We start from the raw sequence: 20330 nt of genomic DNA, 5'->3' as shown, positions 1-20330 counted from the left end.
AAGGCAGGGCTGGCTTGGCTTGGCTTGGCTTGCTTACACACCCAGATAGCATGTGGCATATTGAACTTTTTTTTCTTTCCTTCTCCTCTCCTCATTACCCCTCCCTCCCTCTGCTTCCATCCTTTCCTCAGAGAGCCTCAGATAAGACCTGAGACTAGACTCACTCGGTCATCAAGCCCTGATTTCTTTTACACTTCATTTACCTTCTGCTTCTGTGCTAATTGTTTTCCGAGCCTCAACATGGCCAGGGACACTTTTCAAAGGCCATGTAATGAGCCTTTGGCACATAGTGCCCATTACCAAAATTAAAGCCTGTTACCGTAGCGAGCGCATGGTTTGTTTCAGGCGTCCACAGTATTCGTCTGTCTGTCTGTCTGTCTGTCTGTCTGTCTGTCTGTCTGTCTGTCTGTCTGTCTGTCTGTCTCTCACTCTTGCACAGACACACACATGCACACGTACAAACACACAAAATGCACATATAAAACACTATCAACAATCACACGGTAAATGGCAGGAGGCTTTACCAGGGGATGCCTATGCTTTATGAACTATTGTCGTTGGTTGCCTGGTTCGTTTAACTTGGTGCTGCAATGCCTGGAAGTGAGTGCAACTGATCTGTACTCTGGGACTAGCTTCTTTCACTGTAGCTGGCTCAGTCTGTAGGGGCTAGCAGATGGCCTGTGATAGTCTATTTCATCTCTTTTGATTCAGTGTCTTTTAAGTCTGGGAAGAGAATACATGCTGAGTTTGGTGGGAAAGACTGTTACTCTTATGTCAAGAGAGAATGTAAATGCACTATGTACAGTTGAAGTCAGAAGTTTACATACACCTTAGTCAAATACATTTAAACTCAGTTTTCATAATTCCTGACATTTAATCCTAGTAAAAATTCCCTATCTTAGGTCAGTTAGGATCACGAGAGTTCATGTGTGAGATGGTACCTTTTAGATAGGATAGGACTGTTTGCCCTGCAATACAGACAGTACACAAATTCCATAGCTGAATAGATTCATATTTCTGTTGAACGTGCCATTTTTTTATTGCACTGTTTCTCCTCATAAAGGAGAACAAATTATATCCTTGGCCTATATTTAATATTGCTGACCCAAAGGCTGTTGCTCTCTCTCTCTAACGGCAGATCAATATGTGGAAATTCCTTTATTGATTCCAGCAGAAGAGTAAGGATTACAAGCTAGCTAGTTACCTTGGAGGTTCCTCGGACAACCTGATGCTGTAACTTGTCCCTCTGATCTTAAAAGCGAGTCTCGGCGCACATTTTTTTTTAAACTTTTTTTTTCCAGTGTCGTCCACGATTTATCAGCATTTCTCTGTTTCTCTCGTCTATCATCCTTGAAATCCAACTTCTCCCACATGGTGACCTCTGACATCACCTACTAAGGAAATTACCTCAAACAGCATTTTGGTAATTAAATGCAACTACAAAACATTATTTAAAAAAGCAATCTATTAATATGCTTTTTGAACACTATAATTTGTTTACAAGCCTGATAGCCGTACTTTTAGTTTATGGTTGACAACTTGTTGGCCATTAGCCAATCGGGCGTTTCTCAACTTTTTCAAAGCACGTCAATGCATCCAACTGGTATTTATGTCTTCACAACTGGTAAATTCCGACCTCCTACTTGGAGTTCAAGGATGATAGACCCGTTTCCCACCAGTAATTACGAGTTGGAGGGCCATTCAAATAGATTTTTCCTAGTCGTATGTGTTAAAAATAGACAACGATAGAGAGATCATCTTCATACCTGTATATATCCCATTATGGCGTCTGTGAGTGCACTGGCAGCGCCATTGAGGCCATCTCCATTTTAAAGTAGTCCATTTTATTCTTCTATTACTTCTATGAGTTGGAAAACAAACTGAAAGTGTGTATACTGCCATCTAGAGTGTGTTGTTTGAACATGTATAATGCCAAGTATGGCAATTTACTGCCACCTACAGTTATGGAATGTTTGCTTACGAGTATAATTCATTGGCACCACTCTATGGTGGTAAATTCCCACTTCCCTCTTGGTTACGGACACAGCATTATTAGCGGAGCAGTTGTGCCTGCCCTTTTCTTTCCTAATCAATAGTTGCTTCATTTTGTGCAATAAATTACTTTGACCTTCATGTTGTTGCTATAACAGACCTCCTAGGACTTGTCATGCAAGACGTATGCCCGTGCTGGAGCTCCTGGGTATGCAAAGCAGTGTGTGTGTGAGTGAACCCTATTAATTCTATTAGTATCAACTCTATTGTTTAATTCAGAAAGTAGGCTTCACCTCCGAGTTAAATCTGGAGGCATTAGCTAGCTAGCGCTAGCTCAGTAGCTTACCATGTTTTTGTGACCAATTCAACATTCTTTACTCCAATCTCAGCTGACTCCTTCTTGCCTACTCTGTCTTTCTCTCTCCTTCTAGGTTCAAAACTATATGGCTGTAGTCCGGTGAGTCATTGTCAAAAGAAACAAACTCGCACACAGCCATCTGATGCAGTCAAGTGGCTCAGCATTCCAAAAGTATTCACCTGTTTCTACGTCAAGCTAGGACAATGTTCTATTTCATGTTTTTATGGCCCATGTTCAGCCCAGCAGTATATATAATCAAATACATCTCCAATTTACAATGACATATCAGATTGATACATATATGCACTACTTATTATATATACAGTGGGCTCCAAAATTACTGGCACCCCTGACTGGCAATGTACAAACAATACTTAACAATAATATAAACAATATAATTATAGAGAGAAACTCAAAATACCAAACATGTGAGAAATACTGTACTTCATTAATGTTTCAATGGAACCCACCAAAATCATTTATTGATTTAATAAAAAATCACTGTCCTCCAAATCAAGGTTTCACAATTAATGGCAACAGTAAAGATTATTGTAAATAACATCTACCAAAATTAAACCAGGAATGAAATGAGGTAACACACATGCAATATCCCTTTGTCATCCAACACCATGATGAAAACAAAAGAACTGGCAGTTCAAAAGAGACAGAGGGTCGTAGACCTTTATAAATCTGGTAATGGCTGCAAGAAGATCCACAAACGATTGAATATACCACTGAGCACTGTCAGGGCAATTATAAAAAAATTCAAACGATATGGAACTGTTGAAAGCCTCACGGGTAGAGGACGCAAATGCATTTTTCTCCCCAGGATAGGGAGGAGGATGGTGAGAGAAGCAACAAAATCCCCAAGAATCACTGAAAGAATTGTAGGCCTTGGTGGCGTCTTGGGGTCACCAGGTTTCAAAAAGCACCATCAGACGTTACAACCACAGGCTCTTTGGAAGTGTTGCCAGAAGAAAGCCCTTTCTGACCCCAAGACACAAGACGAGAGCCCTTGGAGTTTGCCAAACATAATTTAAATTATGACAGGAAGAAGGTGCTCTGGTCAGATGAGACCAAAATTGAACATTTACATTTAAGTCATTTAGCAGACGCTCTTATCCAGAGCGACTTACAAATTGGTGCATTCACCTTGTGATATCCTGTAGAACAACCACTTTACAATAGTGCATCTAAATCTTTTAAGGGGGGGGGGTAGAAGGATTACTTTATCCTATCCTAGGTATTCCTTAAAGAGGTGGGGTTTCAGGTGTCTCCGGAAGGTGGTGATTGACTCCGCTGTCGTGAGGGAGCTTGTCCCACCATTGGGGTGCCAGAGCAGCGAACAGTTTTGACTGGGCTGAGCGGGAACTGTGCTTCCTCAGAGGTAGGGAGGCGAGCAGGCCAGAGGTGGATGAACGCAGTGCCCTTGTTTGGGTGTAGGGCCTGATCAGAGCCTGAAGGTACGGAGGTGCCGTTCCCCTCACAGCTCCGTAGGCAAGCACCATGGTCTTGTAGCGGATGCGAGCTTCAACTGGAAGCCAGTGGAGAGAGCGGAGGAGCGGGGTGACGTGAGAGAACTTGGGAAGGTTGAACACCAGATGGGCTGGATGAGTTGTAGGGGTTTAATGGCACAGGCATGGAGCCCAGCCAACAGCGAGTTGCAGTAATCCAGACGGGAGATGACAAGTGCCTGGATTAGGACCTGCGCCGCTTCCTGTGTGAGGCAGGGTCGTACTCTGCGAATGTTGTAGAGCATGAACCTACAGGATCGGGTCACCGCCTTGATGTTAGTGGAGAACGACAGGGTGTTGTCCAGGGTCACGCCAAGGTTCTTAGCACTCTGGGAGGAGGACACAAGGGAGTTGTCAACCGTGATGGCGAGATCATGGAACGGGCAGTCCTTCCCCGGGAGGAAGAGCAGCTCCGTCTTGCCGAGGTTCAGCTTGAGGTGGTGATCCGTCATCCACACTGATATGTCTGCCAGACATGCAGAGATGCGATTCGCCACCTGGTTATCAGAAGGGGGAAAGGAGAAGATTAATTGTGTGTCGTCTGCATAGCAATGATAGGAGAGACCATGTGAGGATATGACAGAGCCAAGTGACTTGGTGTATAGCGAGAATAGGAGAGGGCTTAGAACAGAGCCCTGGGGGACACCAGTGGTGAGAGCACGTGGTGCGGAGACAGATTCTCGCCACGCCACCTGGTAGGAGCGACCTGTCAGGTAGGACGCAATCCAAGCGTGGGCCGCGCCGGAGATGCCCAACTCGGAGAGGGTGGAGAGGAGGATCTGATGGTTCACAGTATCAAAGGCAGCAGATAGGTCTAGAAGGATGAGAGCAGAGGAGAGCGAGTTAGCTTTAGCAGTGCGGAGAGGCTCCGTGACACAGAGAAGAGCAGTCTCAGTTGAATGACCAGTCTTGAAACCTGACTGATTTGGATCAAGAAGGTCATTCTGAGAGAGATAGCAGGAGAGCTGGCCAAGGACGGCACGTTCAAGAGTTTTGGAGATTCGGCATGTTTGGCATCGAAACAAAGATGCTTGCAAGGAGAGGCACCTCATACCCATGGTGAAATATGGTGGTGGGTCAGTGATGTTTTGGGGCTGTTTTAATACCAGAGGTCCAGGGGTACTGGTTAAGATTGATGACATAATGAATTCCACAAAGCATCAGGCAATTTTGGCTGACAATCTGGTTGCCTCTGCCAGAAGGCTGGTACTTGGCCATAGGTGGACTTTCCAACAAGACAATGACCCAAAACATACCTCAAGATCCACACAGAAATGGTTCTGTGACAACAAAATCTATATTCTGCCATGGCCATCTCAGTCACCGGACCTCAATCCAATCAAAAACCTGTGGGCTGACTTGAAGAGGGCAGTTGATAAGCGCAAACCCAAGAATGTGAAGGATCTTGAAAGTATCTGCTTAAAGGAATGGTCCAAAATCCCTCCAAATGTTTTCCTTAACCTTGATCAAACATTACAGGAAAAGACTCCATGTTATTATCCTTGCCAGAGGTGGTTGCACTAAGTACTAAATGAGGAGTGACAATAATTATGAGACCTTGATTTTGGTGAAATGTATTTTGTATTAAATAATTGTATGATTTTGGTTGGTTCCATTGAAACATTAATGAAGTACAGTATTTCTCACATGTTGGTATTTTGAGTTTATCTCTATAATTATATTGTTTATATTTTTTAAAGTATTGTTTGTACATTGCCAGTCAAGGGTTCCAGTAATTTTGGAGCCCGCTGTATATATATTTTTTATGAAACATGGCCTTTTAAAGATTTTTAAAGCAGTTTTATGACGATGCAAGCTTGATCTACTCAGGGTTTTCTAAAGATAGCTAGCTTCAGTTAGCTTTCCATTCCAGTTCAGACTTGATCCGTACTACGACGGTGGATATTGCTCGTCCGCCTGTCGCTAACTCTAGCAGGTTTTTAACTGTGCAAGCATGTCACACGTTGCTAGTCGAATGCCGAACTCTTCATTGAGACAATGCTAAAACATCAATCCATTGCTAAGTCAGTGCCACATTTTCACCTGTGCCTAAATCAAAATGGAAGACATGGTATCTTGCAAATTCAGTTTAGAAGTGCAGTCTTTATTTTGTTAGTTTGATGTGCTTATTAATGCACAGACACCTGTTGTTACTGAATGTGTAATGTGGTAGGTATTTTATAATTTCAAAATATATATATATATATATATATATATATATATATATACAAAAACACATTTGAATAATACAATATTTAATCAGTTGTCAAATGAAGGGGATGATGATGCAGTCTTTCGAGATTGAGGGAATAATTTCATTGGTTGTCAACTCGCAGCTCAGACACTTCATCCAGGACAAATGTAGTGAGCCCTGAGTTAGCCTAACCCGTAGCTGGTTAGATCTGCAGGACTCGTTGCCATAGCAATTTACCAGGCTAAAAGGTCAGCCACATTTGTGGTACCGGTTATCCAAAGTTGAACTTAGAGTTGACCAAAGTTACCTCGCTAACTCCTCTAACTACATTCATAGTATAGGGCTCATGTCTCATGACTCCAAGTCTTAACTTGCGCTTCTCAGGTCCTTACTCAGCCCACCATGTTAATCACTGCTTCCAGTTTAATGTGATTTGCCCATTCCCTGCGTCCATCATATACCCCCCCCCCCCCCCCTCCTTCCTCACCTCCCTCACACCCTGGTTGATTTCCTCTGAGGGCTCAGGGCTCGGTCTGCGTTTGCATACCACCGGCCGTTCTGCCTGGCCCGGGCACTTATTGATCTTCCATCTGTTTGGGGCCCAGTGTGATCAGTGTAGAGTGTGAAAGCCAGACACACGCAGGCAGGCAGGCCAGGCAGCCTTCCCTCCCTCTTCCTCCCCAGCGGACACATGCATACTGACGCAGCCAACACTCACAGATGGGCCTTGGTTCCTTGGTTTAGACAAGGCCTTCTGTGCAGAGCGCGTTGAGCGCGGAAGCAGGTCCCCAGTAACTACCCTGCAGTGAGAAAGGTCGCACAAATAGTAGGGGAGGTGTTCTCTTGTATTGTGTAGACACCGGGTGTTTGGGTGACACACATGGCGCATGCGTGCACACATTCTAACACACACTTGACGTGATCATGAGTCTTTTAGGATGTGATCTTAATGGATACAAGTACTGAGCAGCATTGCCAGTTTACTTTAAACAGTAGTGGTATGCTCTGTCTGACTGTTTTAGTTACATGTAGAACCACTGTGAATAACAGGACGTGTAAAAACACCAGATATCTTAGGGACTATCTCTGGTGTATTGGCCTAGTAGGTATTGATCTAAGTGTAGCGTATGGATGAATGCCTAGGTCTCTTGTAAGCGTTATTGATCCCACTGGCCCAGATGTGTAACATTTGACTTCGCAGAGAAAATCCTATAGCAGCATACTAATAGCATCAACTGTGTATTTATAGAGGGATGATACATATGTTAAACCTTGCTGCGGGTCCATTTACAGGGATGCATGTTGTTAACCTAGTTTTTGCTAAGGTCAGCTATGACAATGAGAACTCTCTGCTCTTCTATGGTGTAGGCCAGGGCATCTGGGTTGTGTGCAGTAGGGAAAACTATTTAAAACGGGGAGATGCTACACTGAACCAGTAAGAACACCCAGTTTTTGTTTATATTGCAGAACATTTTGCTACGGTGTGCCTTACTGAACACTACCCTGTTTCACTCAATCTAGATTTAAACACCATAGGATTAACCCTGCCTGGTATCCATTTCCCTGTTATTATTCTTCATTTAACCATTTAGCAACTACAGTAGATTAGTCGCTGTCAAACATGGTTAATGTTTCCTGCAACCCTGCCTGGATCTGACCGCCATGGATCTGTTTCTCTTGTACATTTTCCACTTGAGGAGGCCAGGTCAATACAGGGCTGTAAATGGGCTTCTCTGCTGGAGATACAAACACTAAGACAGGTCTATATGCAGTGAGGGAGGGTCTATTTAACATCGCTCTATTTAATACATCATGTTGGAGACAAACAGTTTAGGCATGTAAACGTTTCTGGTGATACGAGAGTCACAGTTGTTGAATCTAGTATGTTGCGTTTTAATGTGGAAGCATCATCAGGATTTCACAATGTTTTACATTGACCTTTATAACTAGAAAAAAAAAAACTAATGTTTAATAGTTTTCTCTCTAATGCATGTTTGGTAGTGCAGTGTTTCTGGCTAATCAGATTCTTGCTAATCTGGTTAGGTTATTGTTCACAAGAACGTTTGTTAATTCATTGTATGGCAGTTACACTCCACCTTTTTGTCCTGCTTCTCCTCTGGGTGTTAAGCACTAATTATGTGTGTTTGTTCCAAATCTTTTGGAACCACTTCAAACCAACTGCCATGCGTTCTAAGTTATGGCCGATGTAATGCTTCTAGATCAAAGCAGCCCCTGCAGTTCTGACACATTATAGTTGTAAAGGGTGGATATAATATAAACATAGCTATTTTAATAAGATACAGACAGTTAAATCATATGTTTATTGTTATGTTCGTGCTGTCAAAACATCATTGTTCCTAACGGATCCCAAGAGACTTGTCTCCGCTGTCAGAATATTTGTACCTTTCGGTCCTTATTGGTTTACCTTGAGCATGTACCGCTGCCATGTTGCTTTATCTAGACCACACAATGAAAAAATAGTCCCACAGGCCTTAACAGACAATAAAATAAGAAACGCAGCAGTGTAACTACACTTTATTAGGTGTGAAATGAAAGCATTAATAGGAAGATTTTTGGTGTTGCATAAAGTGTGACATTTCATTTAGCGTGGCTAACACAGTAGGGAAAGAGACACAGGTTATGTTAGGCCCAGGCCTGGCCTTTTACAATAACACCCCCATAACACCCCCATATGAAACGGTCTTCTCCCTTCCACCTACTGTGAAAATATGAAAAGAAAAAGCTTAATGACTTGTCACATAGCTTGTGGGACACTAATTGAGGCTGGATGCTGCTACTTTTGTTGAAAACAAAGGTGGGGGGGAGGAATGATTCCATGGTGGATAGGGTATACACAAAGTGCTACTCAGAGATGCACTTTGAATGTTTTATGCTCAGCATTTGCATCAATCGGGGGGGCAATGCTAAAGTCATGATTGCACCAAGGAAACAGAGGGGGGAAATAATATGTTCTCCAAACCATCTGCACAGTACCTAGAGAAATAGACTCCCAAATCTGCTCCCAAAACTCAGCATTTAAATGTTCAGTGGTGGCGAGCTAGCTGCTAGGTCTGGGGGATACACCTGACATAAGACAGCAGAAGCATTTGATAACCAGTAGACTGAATGTGTACCTTCAGATTTTACAAGGCATATTCTTGCCCCCCAAAGCAAACACTGGCTGCCAACATACTCAATTGATTTATCAATATGTCCCAAGGAAAAGGTGTAGACCCATACACTGTCGAAAAAGGGGAATAAATCCAAAACTGAGGCTTAAATGCAAAAATAAAGACATTGTATTGTACTTTAATCATGCTATTGTACTATTTACTTGTTTGCATGTATAAATTTCCTCACTAGATCATGTGACATACTGTATACAATTAACCTCAAATAGAAGCCTTGTTTGTGAGTTCACGATTCACTCTGATGATGGCTTGATGCTGAAACGTTTGTGTTTTGTTTTTCACCTTTCACTTTTCTGCACAATCAACATTTTGGGCATCACGATGTCCCAATAAAACACCTCTATTTTTGTATTTAAGCCTCAATTTCTAGATGTATTTCTCTTTTTCGACAGTGTGCAGATCTCCATCTTTTCCAGTATTCCCATTTTAATACTTATGCACCTGGAACAGACATTATTTGGTTTAAAGGACATTTATAGAGCGCAGACAACCTCATATCACACAATATGTATCAACTCTGTAGTTACTGTGAAAACAGTATGCAGTAATATGAATCCCTAGAGCTGCTTTACATCCTCATATTCACACACAGTGTTTAGAATCCAAGTCCCTGCGGTCTTCGCAGTTTCCCGATCTTTATGAATGATGTTTCATGAATGCGCTATGCTCTACTGTGCACTGCTTAAACTGGAGTGTGTGTTGCATTCATAATGAATATAGTGAAGAGGCTCATGATTGCTGATCAGTGGTAATGCAGGGTGGGGGGGGGGCAGATTTGATTGTAATGGAAGGTTACACGACTGACGCTTTTGTTGTCACGTGTGAAGATGGTGTTTTGGAAATTTGGGAACAGAATGGCACCAACAGCACAAACCGGCAGGTAGTCTAGCGTTAAGAGTGTTGGGCCAGTTAAAGGTCGCTGGTTCGAATCCCTGAGTCATCTAGGTGAGAAATCTGTCAATGTGCCCTTGAGCAAGGCACTTAACCCTAATTGCTCCTGAAAGTCGTTCTGGATAAGAGCATCTGCTAAATGACTAAAATGTAAAACCGTCATTCTATTACCAGACTTTGCATCTCTACTGTTCGTCAAGGACATTTGTTTTTGTATCATTTTCTGTGGAAATTGTTAAAAGTAGTCCTTGTGCCTATAGTTATATGGTTTATTTAACTTTGCAGTCATTGGTTTTTGTTTGACATACATCTTAAAGTAAAAATCTGAGTCTCAGCATCACTCTGTTAACGTGGAAATGCCCATGGGAAATGCCCATGCTACCCTGAATGTAGAACAATGAAACTTCATTACGCAACATATGCAATGCACATTTAATGATTTTTTTTGGATGACGTTCATGTTGCAGGTCAAATAATATACTCTTAGTGAATTGATTGGTATTTATTGCTACTGGAAAAAGGGAATACCTGAAAATAGAGTCATTAGACCTTAAGGACTATTTCAACCTCTTAACAGGGATCTTAGCTAACCGTTTTCTAGGATAACCATCTAAACAGTTTTCTAGGTAAACCATCTAAACCGTTTTCTAGGAAAACCATCTAAGTTTCCGACAATATATTTTGTCATATAACTGACATAAATATTTTACTTTTCAGGTATAAATCGTTTCCCCCCCCCACTGTTTTACTGTAAAGTTGACTTTTTCTCTCACCACCCCCGCCTCCCCCTCTCTCTCCCTCTGTTATCAGAATATCCTGGCCCTGAACCCCCGGGTGAAGAGCCATGCTGATATCTGCTCCACCTCTGCTAAGAAAGTAGAGAAGAAGCACTGGAAAAGAAACCCAGAGAAAGGCTGTGATGTGAGTAGAGCACCCTGAGCTCCCTAACCCTGACCCCCCCCCCCCATCACACCCACCCACGCACGCACACCAAACAAGACATATGACTGTCGTAGACGTTGTACTGGTTCCAAATTTAGAGAAGCGTGTTTTTCTTGGATCCCCACCTCGTCTGACGAGGTTATCTCAGGTAGCTGTTTTTTAACCTTTGCTTGGACTTATGTCAATGTCCACAGCTGTGTCCCGGACACCCTGATAAGATAACAAACACACACACACACATGCATGCTCACTCACACACTCACACACTCACACACACACACACACACAAGCACACTTCACTGTCACGTCCCTGTCGCACACAAGCAAACACAAAACACACACACAAACACAATTATCTTAGGATTCCAGGCACATGCTGTCAAAGTCTCAGAGAATATCTCCTAAGACCAGCCTCACCGTTTGTTTTTTGGCAGGTGGCTGCAGTCCCTCGTCTGTCCTTGAAGGGAACTGATACGACACTCTGTTTGTCTGTATATGTATCTGTGTGTATGTGTTTGAGAGTGAGTGTACGTGTGCTTGGAACAGTGGTGTGTGTGTGTGTGTGTGTGTGCACATGCATGTGCGTGTCTTTGTTTGTGTGTGTGTGTGTCTGATGTATACACAAAATAAATTGGGAGATGTTTTGTAGGAGAGATTATTCTCTCTCCCTGCTGACTGCTCTGTGCCTAAGTACAACCAGCTAATTCATCACGCTAATCAATGGTGATGGATTCTCCACTTTATTTGATGTTGAAAAGCTTAATAGTTAGAACATATGGCGTATATGCGTATTTCCAGAACCTATGCACACATTTATGTTCATGGATTGGTGAAGTTCTTTATCTGAAATAACCAAGCATACAGTCTAGTGGTCTACTATAATCATGAGTAAATATGTGGATGAAGTATTTTAGGTTAATGTGATGAATGTTGTCATATCGTTATCAAAGTAACATAGCAAGATGTCAGCCATGTAACTGAAAGTGTTTTGGCAACACAGCATTCTCCCTGATCATTCTTCCATCGAAACACCCTTCTACTGCTAAACCATTATACTCCATAGTTGTCTTTGATTTCTGTTAACGATAGTGTATTGATCGATCCTATGTAACAGATTTATCTGCTTGCGAAGGGCAAAAAGAATGCCCATTTTAATTAAGAAATTTGGTCAGAACCTGGAGCATCCTTATAAGTGTTCTGGGGGTCAGGACGGATGCTATAGAGGTCACAAACATTATGTGCATCCTAAATGTCACTCTATTCCCTATATCAGTGGTTCCCAAACTTTTTATAGTCCCGTACCCCTTCAAACATTCAACTTCCAGTTGCGTACCCCCTCTAGCAGCAGGGTCAGCGCACTCTCAAATGTTGTTTTTTTGCCATCATTGTAAGCCTGCCACACACATTTACATTTACATTACATTTACATTTAAGTCATTTAGCAGACGCTCTTATCCAGAGCGACTTACAAATTGGTGCATTCACCTTATGATATCCAGCGGAACAACCACTTTACAATAGTGCATCTAAATCTTTTAAGGGGGGGGGGGGTTAGAAGGATTACTTTATCCTATCCTAGGTATTCCTTAAAGAGGTGGGGTTTCAGGTGTCTCCGGAAGGTGGTGATTGACTCTGCTGTCCTGGCGTCGTGAGGGAGCTTGTTCCACCATTGGGGTGCCAGAGCAGCAAACAGTTTTGACTGGGCTGAGCGGGAACTGTGCTTCCTCAGAGGTAGGGAGGCGAGCAGGCCAGAGGTGGATGAACGCAGTGCCCTTGTTTGGGTGTAGGGCCTGATCAGAGCCTGAAGGTACGGAGGTGCCGTTCCCCTCACAGCTCCGTAGGCAAGCACCATGGTCTTGTAGCGGATGCGAGCTTCAACTGGAAGTCAGTGGAGAGAGCGGAGGAGCAGGGTGGCGTGAGAGAACTTGGGAAGGTTGAACACCAGACGGGCTGCGGCGTTCTGGATGAGTTGTAGGGGTTTAATTGCACAGACAGGGAGCCCAGCCAACAGCGAGTTGCAGTAATCCAGACGGGAGATGACAAGTGCCTGGATTAGGACCTGCGCCGCTTCCTGTGTGAGGCAGGGTCGTACTCTGCGAATGTTGTAGAGCATGAACCTACAGGATCGGGTCACCGCCTTGATGTTAGTGGAGAATGACAGGGTGTTGTCCAGGGTCACGCCAAGGTTCTTAGCACTCTGGGAAGAGGACACAAGGGAGTTGTCAACCGTGATGGCGAGATCATGGAACGGGCAGTCCTTCCCCGGGAGGAAGAGCAGCTCCGTCTTGCCGAGGTTCAGCTTGAGGTGGTGATCCGTCATCGACACTGATATGTCTGCCAGACATGCAGAGATGCGATTCGCCACCTGGTTATCAGAAGGGGGAAAGGAGAAGATTAATTGTGTGTCGTCTGCATAGCAATGATAGGAGAGACCATGTGAGGATATGACAGAGCCAAGTGACTTGGTGTATAGCGAGAATAGGAGAGGGCCTAGAACAGAGCCCTGGGGGACACCAGTGGTGAGAGCACGTGGTGCGGAGACAGATTCTCGCCAAGCCACCTGGTAGGAGCGACTTGTCAGGTAGGACGCAATCCAAGCGTGGGCCGCGCCGGAGATGCCCAACTCGGAGAGGGTGGAGAGGAGGATCTGATGGTTCACAGTATCAAAGGCAGCAGATAGGTCTAGAAGGATGAGAGCAGAGGAGAGCGAGTTAGCTTTAGCAGTGCGGAGAGGTTCCGTGACACAGAGAAGAGCAGTCTCAGTTGAATGACCAGTCTTGAAACCTGACTGATTTGGATCAAGAAGGTCATTCTGAGAGAGATAGCAGGAGAGCTGGCCAAGGACGGCACGTTCAAGAGTTTTGGAGAGAAAAGAAAGAAGGGATACTGGTCTGTAGTTGTTGACATCGGAGGGATTGAGTGTAGGTTTTTTCAGAAGGGGTGCAATTCTCGCTCTCTTGAAGCCAGCGGTCAAGGATGAGTTGATGAGCGAGGTGAGGTAAGGGAGAAGGTCTCCGGAAATGGTCTGGAGAAGAGAGGAGGGGATAGGGTCAAGCGGGCAGGTTGTTGGCCGGCCGGCCGTCACAAGACGCGAGATTTCATCTGGAGAGAGAGGGGAGAAAGAGGTCAAAGCACAGGGTAGGGCAGTGTGAGCAGGACCAGCGGTGTCGTTTGACTTAGCAAACGAGGATCGGATGTCGTCGAACTTCTTTTCAAAATGGTTGACGAAGTCATCCGCAGAGAGGGAGGAGGGGGGGAGGGGGAGGAGGATTCAGTAGGGAGGAGAAGGTGGCAAAGAGCTTCCTAGGGTTAGAGGCAGATGCTTGGAATTTAGAGTGGTAGAAAGTGGCTTTAGCAGCAGAGACAGAAGAGGAAAATGTAGAGAGGAGGGAGTGAAAGGATGCCAGGTCCGCAGGGAGGCAAGTTTTCTTCCATTTCCGCTCGGCTGCCCGGAGCCCTGTTCTGTGAGCTCGCAATGAGTCGTCGAGCCACGGAGCAGGAGGGGAGGACCGAGCCGGCCTGGAGGATAGGGGACATAGAGAATCAAAGGATGCAGAAAGGGAGGAGAGGAGGGTTGAGGAGGCAGAATCAGGGGATAGGTTGGAGAAGGTTTGAGCAGAGGGAAGAGATGATAGGATGGAAGAGGAGAGAGTAGCGGGAGAGAGAGAGCGAAGGTTGGGACGGCACAATACCATCCGAGTAGGGGCAGAGTGAGAAGTGTTGGATGAGAGCGAGAGGGAAATGGATACAAGGTAGTGGTCGGAGACTTGGAGGGGAGTTGCAATGAGATTAGTGGAAGAAAAGCATCTAGTAAAGATGAGGTCAAGCGTATTGCCTGCCTTGTGAGTAGGGGGGGAAGGTGAGAGAGTGAGGTCAAAAGAGGAGAGGAGTGAAAAGAAGGAGGCAGAGAGGAATGAGTCAAAGGTAGACGTGGGGAGGTTAAAGTCACCCAGAACTGTGAGAGGTGAGCCATCCTCAGGAAAGGAACTTATCAAGACTTCAAGCTCATTGATGAACTCTCCAAGGGAACCTGGAGGGCGATAAATGATAAGGATGTTAAGCTTGAAAGGGCTGGTAACTGTGACAGCATGGAATTCAAGTGAGGAGATAGACAGATGGGTCAGGGGAGAAAGAGAGAATGTCCACTTGGGAGAGATAAGGATTCCAGTGCCACCACCCCGCTGGCCAGATGCTCTCGGGGTATGCGATAACACGTGGGCAGACGAGGAGAGAGCAGTAGGAGTAGCAGTGTTATGTGGTAATCCATGTTTCCGTCAGCGCCAAGAAGTTGAGGGACTGGAGGGCAGCATAGGCTGAGATGAACTCTGCCTTGTTGGCCGCAGACCGGCAGTTCCAGAGGCTGCTGGAGACCTGGAACTCCACGTGGGTCGTGCGCGCTGGGACCGCCAGGTTAGAGTGGCAGCGGCCACGCGGTGTGAAGCGTTTGTATGGCCTGTGCAGAGGGGAGAGAACAGGCATAGACAGACACATAGTTGACAGGCTACAGAAGAGGCTATGCTAATGCAAAGGAGATTGGAATGACAAGTGGACTACACGTCTCGAATGTTCAGAAAGTTAAGCTTACGTTGCAAAAATCTTATTGACTAAAATGACAAATGATACAGTACTGCTGGCTGGTGAAGTAGGCTAGCTAGCAGTGGCTGCGTTGTTGACTTTGTTTGAACGTGTAGCTGGCTAGGTAACCTTGATAGTTTCAGTACTACACCTTATCATGATACAAAAGCAACTATGTAGCTAGCTAACATAGCACTAATCAAGACGTTCCTTTGTAATGTATTTAGTTTCTACAATGCTGGTCGTCGGTAATAGTTGGCTAGGTTTGGAAAAATGGCGTCGCGGGGGACGAAAATAGCTGGCTAGCTAACCTCGATAATTACACCCCCTCTAACGATACATTTATTAAACATAAGAATGAGTGTGAGTTTGTCACAACCCGGCTGATGGGAAGTGACAAAGAGCTCTTATAGGACCAAGGCACAAATAATAATATAATAATAATCAATCATTTTGCTCTGTACTTAGCCATCTTACATATAAAACCTTATTTGTTCATCAAAAATGGTGAATAACTCACCACAGGTTGATGAGAAGGGTGTGCTTGAAAGGAGGCACATTACTCTGCAATGTTGGGTTGTATTGGAGAGTCTCAGTCTTTTTGTGCCTGTATTTAGTTTTCATGCTAGTGAGGGCCGAGAATCCACTCTTACATAGGTCCGTGGTTGCAAAGGGCATCAATGTCTTAACAGTGTGATTTGACAAGACAGGATACTCTGAGCGCAGCCCAATCCAGAAATCTCGCAATGGCTTCTGACTTAAATAACATTTTCACAGAACCGCTTGTTGCAGTTTCGATGAGGCTCTCTTGTTCAGATATCGGTAAGTGGACTGGAGGCAGGGCATGAAAGGGATAACGAATCCAGTTGTTTGTGTCATCCGTTTCGGGAAAGTACCTGCGTAATTGCGCACCCAACTCACTCAGGTGCTTCGCTATATCAAATTTGACATTGTCTGTTAGCTTGAGTTCATTTGCACACAAAAAAATCATACAATGATGGAAAGACATTTACATTACATTTACATTTAAGTCATTTAGCAGACGCCTGTGTGTTGTCCTTGTTAATGCAGACAGAGAAGAGCTCCAACTTCTTAATCATAGCCTCAATTTTGTCCCGCACATTGAATATAGTTGCGGAGAGTCCCTGTAATCCTAGATTCAGATCATTCAGGTGAGAAAAAACATCACGCAGATAAGCAGTCGTGTGAGAAACTTGTCATCATGCAAGCGGTCAGACAAACAAAAATGATGGTCAGTAAAGGAAACTTTAAGCCCGTCTCTCAATTTAAAAAACGTGTCAATACTTTGCCCCTTGTTAACCTCTCTAGTACATGTGGGACGAACTCGTCCCACCTACGTAACAGCCACTGAAATCCAGTGGCGCGATTTTTGAATCGTTAGAAATGCTATAACTTCAATTTCTCAAACATATGACTATTTCACAGCTATTTAAAGACAAGAATCTCGTTAATCTAACCCCACTGTCCGATTTCAAAAAGGCTTTACAACAAAAGCAAAACATTAGATTATGTCAGCAGAGTACCCAGCCAGAAATAATCACACAGCCATTTTTCAAGCTAGCATATCATGTCACATAAACCCAAACCACAGCTAAATGCAGCACTAACCTTTTATAATCTTCATCAGATGACACACCTAGGACATTGTGTTATACAATACATGCATGTCTGTTCAATCAAGTTCATATTTATATCAAAAACCAGCTTTTTACATTAGCATGTGACGTTCAGAAAAAGCATAACCACCGCAAACTTCCGGTGAATTTACTAACAGTTTGCTAAATTACTCACGATAAACGTTCACAAAAAGCATAACAATTATTTTAAGAATTATAGATACATTACCCCTCTATGCACTCGATATGTCCGATTTTAAAATAGCTTTTCGGATGAAGCACATTTTGCAATAATCTAAGTACATAGCCCGGCATTACAGGGCTAGCTATTTAGATACCCACCCAGGTCAGCATCCACCAAAATCACATTTCCTATAAGAAAGATGTTCTTACCTTGCTTGTTCTTCATCAGAATACACTGCCAGGACTTCTACTTCAATAACAAATGTTGGTTTGGTCCCAAATAATCCATCGTTATGTTCCAACAGCGACGTTTTGTTCGTGAGTTCTAGAATGCTTTTTCGCGGTGTCGCGCATGGCGCATTGGCGTGTCAAAAATGTCTAAATATTCCATTACCGTACTTCGAAGCATGTCAACCGCTGTTTAAAACCAATTTTTATGCCATTTATGTCATAGAGAAGTGTTAATATTCCGACCGGGAGTATGCATTGAGCCTAAACAGCCGAATAAAATTTCTCCTCAGAAGCGACTCATGCACGCGCATCATTGAAAGGTCCTCCGAGCATCCACTTACAAAAGGCGATAATATATTTCAACCTGAGGTTCCCTCGTAAACCTTCAGTTATTTCGCGGGCTCTGAGAGCCTATTGGAGCCCTGGGAATTGTCACGTTACAGCTAAGATCCTTACTTTTCAATAAAAAGAGGTAAGACGCACGACTCCTTGTCAGACAGGGTACTTCCTGCTTGAAGCCTTGTCAGGTTTTTGCCTGCCATAGGAGTTCTGTTATACTCACAGACACCATTCAAACAGTTTTAGAAAATTCAGAGTGTTTTCTATCCAAACCTGAACAATAATATGCATATTCTAGCTTCTGAGTTGGTGTAGGAGGCCGTTAAAAATGGGAACATATTTTTTCCAAAATTCTCAATACTGCCCCCTACCCCAAACAGGTTAACCAGCGCACTTTTGTTTGTTGTAAAAGCGTTACATGGTCGCTGCCCATATCATTGCATAGTGCAGAAAATACACGAGAGTTCAGGGGCCTTGCTTTAACAAAGTTAACCATTTTCACTGTAGTGTCCAAAACATCTTTCAAGCTGTCTGGCATTCCCTTGGCAGCAAGAGCCTCAGTGGATGCTGCAGTGTACCCAAGTGGTGTCGGGAGCAACTGCTTGCTCGCACATTACCACTCCACCATGTCTTCCTGTCATGGCTTTTGCTCCATCAGTACAGATACCAACACATCTTGACCACCAAAGTCCATTTGATGTCACAACGCTGTCCAGTACTTTAAAAATATCCTCTCCTGTTGTCCTGGTTTCCAGTGGTTTGCAGAAGAGGACGTCTTCCTTAATTGACCCCCCATAAACGTAATGGACATATACCAGGAGCTGTGCCAGGCCCGCCATGTCTGTTGACTCATCCAGCTGTAATGCATAGAATTCACTGGCTTGTATGCAAGCAGTAATTGTTTCAAAACATGATGCGTCACTGATGCGTCGTGAAACAGTGTTGTTTGATGGAGACATTGTCTGTATAGTTTTTTTGGCCTTTTCCCCCAGCATTGTCCCAGCCATATCTGTGGCAGCAGGAAGAATTAAGTCCTCCACAATATTATGGGGCTTGCCTGTCATAGCCACTTGGTAGCTCACCATATAAGACGCTTCTAGCCCCTTCTTATTAATGCTATCTGTTGCTTATATACATGTCTGAATTCTCGCTCAAAAAGCTCCTGTGGCTTATTTTTCAAATGGCATGTTTTGTTTCTAAATGTCTGCGCAAGAGTGAAGGTTTCATCGAGTTGTGAGATAGTACTTTTGCACATATAACACACAGTGGCTGAGGAAAGGCACTACTCCCAATATAAGTGAACCCCAAATCAATGTAGTTCTCATCATATTTGCGCCTCTTCAATGGTCCAATGTCTCCCTGTCTGTTCGGTGCTTTCCCGGGTAATGAGGCAGTAGCTCTTCGGCTGCCTCAGAATCACAACTGTCTGTGTCCATGCTTGCTGGGCTAACAACAAATGTAGAATTACTGACGCTAGCATTGGATGTGCTTGTGGAAGCAGAACAACTTGTGTCGTCGACAGGTGCATGTGTAGTACTGCTGGTAGTAGCAGTACTACCAGTTGAGCTGGTATGTGTCTCAATGGACACAGGCCTTACTTTTTTTAACCATTTATCAATTTTCGAGCAAACGGAATAGCAGCAGCTACATTTGGCTACATACGGACTGTTAGTGGAATTCCCGTGGGAAAGTAACGGTTAATGTGATTGGATGTTAATTATTTGACTAGGCTACCTGTATTTGACATTGTGTTGTTATTTCGCTGAACTCTAGATGGTTTAATTTTATTTTTGGCAGTGAAACAAGGCTACTCGGGCGAGGAAAAAAAAACTCACCCAAATGCATAGCCCCGTTGGAAAATATAAATGGACTGTTTGAAAATGTGAAAAAATATATATATGTAGATATTATTTTAATTTTTTAAATGTGAATAACATTTTCATTTGGCCTACCCCCGACGGCATTGCGCGTACCTCCCCTATATGACTGTTATATAGCCTCGCTACTGTTATTTTTCACTGTCTTTTTACTGTTGTTTTTATTTCTTTACTTACCTATTGTTCACCTAATACCTTTTTTGCACTATTGGTTAGAGTGTGTAAGTAAGCGTTTCACTGTAAGGTCTACACCTGTTGTATTCGGTGCACGTGACAAATAAACTTTGATTTGATGCACTTCTTTTGACCAGAGCCCGATGGGTCCTGGTCAAAAGTAATGCACTATACAGGGAATAGGGTGTAATTTGAGATGCACCCATTATTTAGAGGTGGATCTATGAAGAGC

At 43.8% G+C, this 20330-nt stretch overlaps 1 protein-coding gene across 3 annotated transcripts in view; it reads left to right on the top strand.

The window, feature by feature from the left end:
- Window positions 1-20330, top strand: part of dpyda (dihydropyrimidine dehydrogenase a) — a 216110-nt gene that overhangs the window by 6771 nt on the left and 189009 nt on the right. For all 3 annotated transcript variants that reach the window (XM_029698324.1, XM_029698334.1, XM_029698344.1), the window contains exon 2: window positions 10951-11061. In XM_029698324.1, coding sequence (XP_029554184.1) covers window positions 10951-11061 — 111 coding nt within the window. The remainder of the gene's footprint in view (window positions 1-10950; window positions 11062-20330) is intronic.

Source organism: Salmo trutta, chromosome 2 (assembly GCF_901001165.1).
Source record: "Salmo trutta chromosome 2, fSalTru1.1, whole genome shotgun sequence".
Lineage (NCBI taxonomy): Eukaryota > Metazoa > Chordata > Actinopteri > Salmoniformes > Salmonidae > Salmo > Salmo trutta.
Note: the sequence above shows the minus strand (reverse complement) of the source record. Positions and strands in the feature narration are given on the sequence as shown.